Here is an 8,936-nt window from a genome sequence, read left to right on the forward strand (position 1 = left end):
ATATTTACCTAATATGGAACTTTTCACGTGAATTTGAATTAATTAGTGAAAAGTTGAACAGATATCAGTCTTTTCATGTGAACTCGAATTATTAGTGAAACATTGAACAGATATCAGTCTTTTCACGTGAATTTGAATTAATTAGTGAAAAGTTGAATAGATATAAGACATTAAGTGAAAAATATAAAAAAATACATTAGCACAAAAGAATATGAAATAAAAAGAAGTCCAAGTTCACTATTATATTACAAGTTAAAAGTCTTATTTAAGTCCCTCTTTGTCTAGACTAAACCAAAATAAATAAATACCAACACCATATATTCTTAGTTTTATATAAACACAACTCAATTACCCTTTTTAGTTACTCATTTCCAAAATGGCTACAAGAAAGAACTTCCAATTTCTTGGATCAATGGATAAAAAAACTAGCTCTGATGATCTCCTATTTGAGTTTGATGAATCTGACATATGGGAAAACACTACTAATGTTATTTCTCATCACTCTGAGTCCAAAAGATTGATACCTACTTCGCGTATCTCAAAAAGATCACCATCACCACCACCATCACCACCACCAGCAAGATCGTTGCCAATCAACATACCGGATTGGTCAAAAATCCTAGGTGATAAGAAGAAGAATGATGATATTCGAGACAAGGAGGAAGTGGATGCAGATACCTGGATTCCACCTCATGAATATTTGTCTAAGAAAAGAGGGGCTTCATTTTCAGTGCATGAAGGTGTGGGGAGGACACTCAAAGGAAGGGATTTGAGTAGTGTGAGGGATGCTATTTGGAAACAAACAGGTTTTGAAGATTAGTAACTTGGCATTTCGCGAGGTGGTACTTGTTATGTCTCATCAGTATAGATATCGAATAGATATCATTTTGGTACTTAAGTTTATGAGAACTCATATAATTATTATAATAATGTTATTGATCGTTAGGTCAAACCTTTAGATACTTTATTGGGGGGTTTCGATGGATTAATGTGTTGTGTTTTATTAGTATTTTGGGGGTAGATTGATCTTTTGTTTAACTAGTAAAACTTCAATGCATATGATCATGACTTACATAAGTTTATGTTATATTAATATATTTCCTGTTTTGTTGATATCCTCTTTCCTTGATATTTTTAACTTTTAATTTAAGTTTTCGAAATATAGAATTGTTACTAAATGATTTTGTAGGTGTTTGGACATGTTTGATTGAGATTTGATTAAAAAAATGTATTTGAAGTTTAGCTTTAAAAGGGTATTTGACAATTGAGAATAATTTTGTTTCATTTCATGTTACTTATTACAATTTGAAGAACTAAAATGTTTTTTATCCAGATTTTTTTCAAATAACATTTTTTATCTCTGAATTCACAACAAAATTAAGTAATGTGATTCTCAAATTTCGAATTTCCATCACATAAAATAGAACAGAGAAAATAATTTGTTGTTTCCTCCAACCCTATGAACAGATGATAGAATAAAACTACTGAAACGGCATTGGGACTTTGATATTTCAAATGCGAAAATGCACATCATGTTGATTAGTTATAGTGGTATTATTTTTATAATTATTGTTTTAGATGAATAGGGTGCACTGGAATAAGAATACTACTGAATATGATGTATTAGAATAGAAATAATACCTTGTATTGTTATTACTATCGTTCACTATATATTAAAATAGTACCAAGTAGAGTATATAACTAATACGCGTATTAATTATAGCACATTTAGATTTCAACCAAACATTATAAGTACTAAAATTTACAACTAATATCCAACCTAATACGTTCTACCAAACTAGTAAGACAGTGCATACTGTGTTGCTAATAATTATACTTGTCTAACCATAAAAACTATACTTCTTTTAGAGTAATTCTTTTGAGAAAACGATTATGGAATTTTTTTTAGGGTAAAAAACCTAATTATACAAATTTTGTTTCTCTGTCTTTGCAGTTATATATGTTAGACTTTTGGGTAGTATTTTAGTGGTAGGTAAGAAAGCTACACATTAGCTTCCAGAAAGCTAAATAACAGATTTATCCCTCATCCCCTAGGGCGTAAAAACATAAGTGAGATTCTTTCATCTTTAATTTGAAGTCTCGGAATGAAAAATTATTTAATAGAACGCGTTTTATATCTTGAGTGTATCTATTCTATTTCCGATGCAGATTTGAATTAATTGAACTAGTAGACTCTTACCTGCCTAATATGATTAAACAAAATGAAAAAAAGAAAAGAAAAGAAAAGAAGATAATTTGCTGTTCTTGTTTATTTAGAATTTTTGATGTATAAGAATTTGTTTTTGTAAATGTGTACTAATAAATTGACCTCGTGTTATTATCCTTCTGTCCATTTAACGTCCATTATCTTATTTTTTGAGCAATAACTTTCATTGTCTACACCTATTATTGGACGTAATTTTATGAATGTTATTGAAATCTTTTCAATGTTGACACAATTAAGCATTTCTTTAGAAATTCAAAATTATAATTATATGTAATAATTAAACATTGATTCTCATGTATATATACAGAGAGCCACAACGTAGAGACAAACTATTACAAAGTATTTAACTTTCATATGAAGGATATTCAATTTCGAAAACTGTCACGTCTTTTTTCATGAGCAGTTTTGGCCACATTGCAAGTATAAAACACTGAAGAGATGAAACATGTGACCATAAGATGGTAAAATAATCTAGTTCATGAGCAGTCTAGGCACATAACTCAACCGAACATCCAGAAATAGTGACCCAAGCTTGCAGATATCTACTAAACTCATTAAAAACGATGACGGGCCAAAATTTCGAAATAGTTCTTAATTCTTATACAACTTTGTCAATAACGACTGAAATGTGCTGATTTTTACATATAAGAACAGTTAAGGTGGCCTGACTAAAAAAAGAGAACACTACTACAGCAGTAGAGTAAAGGTCCTTTTGCAGTCGACCAGAACTGAAGCTAGCGAGAAGCCAGAGACCAAAAATTCAAGAAAAAGGAAGGTGATGCAGCAAACCAGCTTAAAAATGCCATCGCTGTAGCTGACATAAATCTCGCGCAGTGGTTCACTTTGCATTTCTCAAGATCATTGCTAATAAGAACTGTTATTCCAGCTGAAGCACAGGCAGCAGCAAATGTAAGAGTAGAAGTGATCTGCACAAAAGTGGAATCATCAACCATAATGATGATCACATATTTTTATTTTAAAAAAAACAGTCTACAAGTGCACCATTTGAACTTTCTTTTACAGGTGCCCCATTAAAATTCTGTAGATTGCCAATGATATGTATTAAAATTCCTTACAATAACTGAATATAAACACATTATGCTTGCAGTTGGATGTAGCAGAAAACTGACCAGATTTGTCTTATGAGTAGAAGTGATGAACCATAGTGATGATCACATATTAAAATCATTCCACAGGTGTCCCATTAAACTCAATAGGTCGCTAACAATTTGTTTAAACAGAACTTATTTTAAAAATATGCATATTGCATTGGCTTACATACCCAGCTCAAAATTTTTGGAAAACGACCTAATCAAGGGTTGGAGAACTGGTGCTAGCAGTTACAATGTATCCAAATGCAGACTATGCAAAAGATGATCCAATTACTTCTCCTAACCAAATAATAATTACACACCCTTCAAGCCCAAACTAGTTCTTCTCCATATATTTCCATCCTAACTTCTGAGACCGTCTTTTAATGAGTGTCAGGGTTTCTCTAAAACTAGATGTTCTATAAATCTCAAACTCATCCGAGCCATACCTAATATAAGTGTAACAACAACTTAACATTAGTGACAACTTGTTGGATTAACTAAATGGATTTTCTGTTTCTGTTTATTCATATCTTAGCTAAATCCATAATGATTCCTAAAGATGGAAAATCGTTTGAGATAATTTCCATGCAAGAGATTTCAAATCTCCTTCATTTCTTTCTACCTTATTTAATACCGCGCTAAAAAACTAAATTTGGTGATCTGTGTAGAAAATGATCAAACGACCTTCAACTTTTTTACACCACCTTGCATAGTTGCATTCTCATACACCATCTCTAATCTTGTTGACGAGTTCCAAGTAGCAGTGTAAAATTATTCTCATAAAGTCAAATTATAATATAAAAGGTAATCTTCCGCAGAGATCGGTTTCTATCAATGAACAAATTGATTTTGCACGATTATTACAACATACAAAGTGTATCCCACAAGTGGGGTCTGGGGAGGGTGGCATGTGTCTTACCCCTACCTTGTGAACATAGAGGGTTGATTCTGATAGACCCTCAGCTCAAGTAAAGCATATCAAAATCAAGTATGGAAAGAAAAAAGTTAGTGAAGAAGTCATGTAGACATTGAAGAGACTAGTAGCAACAACAAACACTCCATCATAGAGTTTCAAATTTCCGATGATACAAACAAGCTTAACACAAATCATAACGTAAACAAAGAGGGAAGGGGAAAGATTCATCAGTTTTGGTCTCTAATCCTTCAAATAGTTTGAACTGCAACGCCAAATCCTAGCAATGAGGCATTCTTCCCAAAAACTATTATTTTCTACTTGAAATTCACTAGTTGCAACCGTAGTTATAGGGCTGAAGTAACTTTCTTTCTTCAATTCCTTCAAAATTTCACTCTCTGTCAATACAATGAACAATTAATTTTTTGTAGTTTTCAACAAGGTTGCAGTTGCAGCGCTTCTTGAAGAAGATTTTTTCGTCATGTCATTCTATGCTATCAAGTGGTACAGATAGAAAAGTTCCATTTTTTTTGTTAAGGACTTCTACCCTAGCCTAGAAAAGGTAGCTCATGCTAAGAAAGAGATCTTTACCTAATTTCATTCCAAGTTCAAGCTATTTCAAGAAGATCAAAAGTTGTGAAAATTTCTATTACCTTTCTTTCTTTGTCATAGTTATGTATTAAGTTTTGTTGGTATTATGGGAATTTGAACACCATCAAGGAATGGGCTTTTGTTGGAATAATGATACATTTTGAAGTATCAATTTGAGGTTAATCTTTCCTGTTCTATCCTATGTGAAATTCGCTTTAATATCTTATTGGGAAAAGGGGCAAATATACCCCTCAACTTCGCAATTTGAGAGTGGCACCCCTTGTCAAAAACGTGGTGCATATACCTCTCACCTAATAACAAATGGTGCATAATGTTCAAAGCATTTATTGAGGTACGAGAAGGTCCTAATTAGAAGTTGTGAAACTATTTGCTACCTTTCTCTCTATCAGTTTTATGTAGTTGTAAAATTCTCTAATTGCAAGAATGGAAAGGGTTCCAAGGCCTAAAGCCTTCACTTTCCTTCTTCAATTCCTTCTAAATTTCATTCTTCACCTCTCCAATATACAAATTGATTTTTTGCAATTTTCAACGGAATTCCTATAGTTGCAGTGCCTCAATGTCTAAGTAGGAACTTTTACCCTAGTGAAGGAAGCTCAAGTTAAGGAAGATATTTTTACCAAGTTACATTCCACTATTTCAAAGGAAGTAAATATCAAAAGTTGTAAAACTTCTTGTTACTTTTCTCTTTTTGTCCCAGATATATATTAAGCTTGTTTGTATTGTGGGGATTTGAACTTCATCATGGAACAGACTTTTGTAGGAATAATGATTAATCTTGAAGTGCAAGTTTGATGTTAAACTTTACTACTCTATTCTATGTATGATACTCCATCAATATCTTATTTCTTGAGATATGAGGACCTTTTAGCCTTCTTTAGAAAGTGTTACATTAATGAGTTAACGTTGATGGGTTTATACTGAAAATAATTCACTTGAACGAAATGGGAATTAGCAAGATGGTTTCAAAAAGGCTAGACAAAAATGCCAACCACATTTAGACTTTACAAGGCTTTATCAAACAAAAATGAAGTGAGAATTTCAAAGTAGCATGAAAGGCAAATGTGTATTTGACGTTTCAAAAAGGTCAGCTAGTCAGCAAATAAAATAAAGATTTCAGAGAGAAACAACAGTCCTTATAGAAGAGAAGTTCATTTAGGGTCAATGTAAATGCCAATCAAGTCCCAGTAGGACAGCTGCACAAGTTTTGGTAGAGAAGACAGATTGATCACTGAGAACACAGAAAACAACCCCGAGGAACGAATGGTCTACATATTTGCAAAAAGATGTTTCTTACCCCATCACCAATGGCAAATAGACTGACAATTGCTACATTTCTATAACTTCTTTTCACCAAAATTGCATATACATCGGCAATAGCAAGTACGAGGCTCCATATGATCTGTAATCCAACAGCAGCTACAAGGTAGCTGAAACAAACAAGGGTTCCGAATACTGGTTAGAATCCCTTCATATAACCAATGTTGATCAATAAAAGATAATTCTATTAAAATGTCAACTGGATACAGATCCCTCAAATCTGAAGGAGTTCTAAGTATCCCAACATTGCGTCAATGTCATAATCAAAATTCAAGAGAAGCATTATGCCATATTTTAAAATTTAGAATAAATCTAATTTTCACAAACAAAATATGATCCTTTCATCAAAGCACCTTTGATTCCTTGTGATAATCCCTTCTCCAAAGGAATGCAATTGCATTTAACAATACAACATATCACATACACGAAATGGCAGAAGAAGAAGCAAATGGAGGTAAAATTAAATCCAAATCCCAGCTCTTTTCTGAAGAATATGTGTCAGGTAGATTTATTGATTAAACCAACACTAAAGTGTGCTAGAAGTAGGACGAAATAAAAATATTATCTCTAACTTAATCCATTGGGTGTTTACACTGTTCATCTGATAATAAGATACCACACAAAGCATTCAGCTTACTCCTGTGTACACTAATTTAAGTATGACTCAGTTGTGAAGCTATATATGTGCTTTTATCTTTTTTAGAAGAATTTCATGATTAATCTCTTTCGGTGAATTAAAATACAGATGCAGGAAGAAGACTGCATCCAAATTAGAAGAACATTAACTACTCTGCATGAGAAACAGAAAACCCATTGTTCAGAAAAATTTGCATGAAACTATTGAGAGAGGCAGTAAAGCACATGCAACTCAAAGAGGTAAAAGTTGTCAGCAAAAGTCTCGTCTTTCCACTAAATTAATACGACAGTAAGAAATTATGTGTAGAAGCCTGCAATCTTTTTTTAGCACCATCTTGTTATGAGAGATTATGAACCATGCAGGGAAACTATCAAACCTAAATAGGGCTACTTTCCCAATTTATTCAGATACTATTAAGATTCCACTAGAAAAGGCAACTAAGCACACCATTATTTGCATTTGGGCACGATTGGAGGAGACCTAAGTGAAGTTTACTTTATCTCCTAAAATTATATCCCCATCCTCAATCACAAAATTTCAAGGTCCAGACCAGGTTGAAAGGTTAGGCTCATGCATAAAAGATAAGATAATTGAACGATCAAAAATCGGAAGGTTTAATAGTAGTAGTGATTAGTGAACACCTTCTTGCACAAAAATTGGTTGCCACTCAGCCAATTAAAGCTACATATGCTTTATCAAGAACACACACTTAGTTTATAATTGAGAAGTAGTAGAATAATCCAACAATTCTTTGTACTCGATTTTCCGAAGATTATTTAATTAATATTTATCTTCTTTTCTCATTTTGTATTTACTTATTATTTAATAATACTAATTCATCCTATTCAAATTTAGCTTTAGCTAGGCTAAGTAAAGTTTAATTTAATTTTATCATTTAACCAAAATAATAGGGACATTATGTAAAGACAGAAATAATATAATCTATCCAAACATTATATTTATTAAGACAATACAGAAAATGACATAAATAGTCACTAACTATAGGAATAGGTCTAAAATGGTCCCTTAACTATACAATTAATGGATTTAGTCATTTAATTATTCAAAAACTTATCAACTTTGGTCCCTTAATTATACACTTACCGATTTTAGTACTTTAATTATAAACTTACCGATTTTAGTCTTTTTAAGTATTCAAAAGGTTAATAGCTTAGGTTTATATTAACGGAAATCTTTGTGAAATTAAATCTTTAACCACAATACAATAAACAGTATTAGCATCAAAAGAGGGAAGGATACCTGAAGGCGGTGACGGAAGGGAAATCAGAGGTGGTAACCATGACACATATAGAGATAACAGCAAACACAAACTGACACAATCGTAGGAAGAGGCTTCCAAGAGTACCAGGCATGCCTTGAAAGTCCTTCATCCTCACCATCGGTGCCGCCATAGTCATCGGCGGAGCCTCCACTGGGTGCACCGCCGGTCCACTCATCATTTCTCTCTCTCTCTCTTTGTGTATCGCCGTCTGCCTTTAAACTTGGAATTATAATTCAAGACATTTGTGAGGAATTCATGAAGAGAGAGAGATAAGAACCCTAAATGGAATCGGTAAAGTTAGTATAAAGGAAGAAGGAGAGTGGAGGTTTGAAACTCTACTGACGTTTGCCTCCTTTGGAAGGAGAACAAAAGGGCAGAATAAAATACGTAGCCCTATACCTTTTTTGGACGGTGTGTGACAATTCAGCCAAATTAATTTGGCACGTCTAATTTCTAAAGTTTAATGAGGTAGGTATGAGTTATATTCTTTTATTTGATTTTATTGTTTATGTTAAATTTTACACGTTTTTTTAAAAGAAAAAGATAATTAATATTTAAATTATGCAAAATAATTTGGAATATAAGTAATTGATATTAAGAGTATAAATCAATTAAGTTTGGACATAACTTATTTTATGGAAAAAAAACTAATCCAAAGTTGATACAAACCTTCAACCTCGATAACTTGATTCTTTTGTAATTAAAGTTCAATCATGTACATTTATAATAGTAACAATGGTATTATTGAAACTTGCTTGAACATGAACAACTGTTTTTGGTATTCTACGTGCATCCTTACGTGAATTAATACATTCATTCTGATGCAGATTAAATTTCAAAATAATTTTGGCCAT

At 32.4% G+C, this 8,936-nt stretch overlaps 2 protein-coding genes across 2 annotated transcripts; one reads left to right on the plus strand and one right to left on the minus strand.

The window, feature by feature from the left end:
- Window positions 1-376: 376 nt before the first annotated feature.
- LOC125865963 (uncharacterized) lies at window positions 377-1,046 on the plus strand. Its single transcript, XM_049546237.1, has one exon. It carries the CDS (start codon window positions 377-379, stop codon window positions 818-820), a length of 444 nt encoding a protein of 147 aa, XP_049402194.1. The 3' UTR covers window positions 821-1,046.
- A 1,758-nt stretch (window positions 1,047-2,804) lies between these two features.
- Window positions 2,805-8,509, minus strand: LOC125865964 (CASP-like protein 5A1). Its single transcript, XM_049546238.1, has 3 exons — window positions 8,061-8,509; window positions 6,141-6,273; window positions 2,805-3,153 (listed from the first exon to the last, which is right to left on the minus strand). The coding sequence occupies exons 1-3, from the start codon at window positions 8,258-8,260 to the stop codon at window positions 2,962-2,964; spliced, it is 525 nt and encodes a 174-aa protein (XP_049402195.1). The 5' UTR covers window positions 8,261-8,509; the 3' UTR covers window positions 2,805-2,961.
- Window positions 8,510-8,936: the final 427 nt, after the last annotated feature.

This window comes from Solanum stenotomum, chromosome 5, assembly GCF_019186545.1.
Source record: "Solanum stenotomum isolate F172 chromosome 5, ASM1918654v1, whole genome shotgun sequence".
Classification (NCBI taxonomy): domain Eukaryota; kingdom Viridiplantae; phylum Streptophyta; class Magnoliopsida; order Solanales; family Solanaceae; genus Solanum; species Solanum stenotomum.

Bases quoted from the DNA above. Each gene is read 5' to 3' on its own strand.
- LOC125865963 (XM_049546237.1), top strand. From the start codon at position 377: ATGGCTACAAGAAAGAACTTCCAATTTCTTGGATCAATGGATAAAAAA.
- LOC125865964 (XM_049546238.1), bottom strand. From the start codon at position 8,260: ATGATGAGTGGACCGGCGGTGCACCCAGTGGAGGCTCCGCCGATGACT. The intron at 6,274-8,060 runs GTATCCTTCCCT...TGTTTGTTTCAG, and splicing joins CCTTCCGTCACCGCCTTCAG to CTACCTTGTAGCTGCTGTTG. The intron at 3,154-6,140 runs GTAAGAAACATC...ACTTTTGTGCAG, and splicing joins TATTTGCCATTGGTGATGGG to ATCACTTCTACTCTTACATT.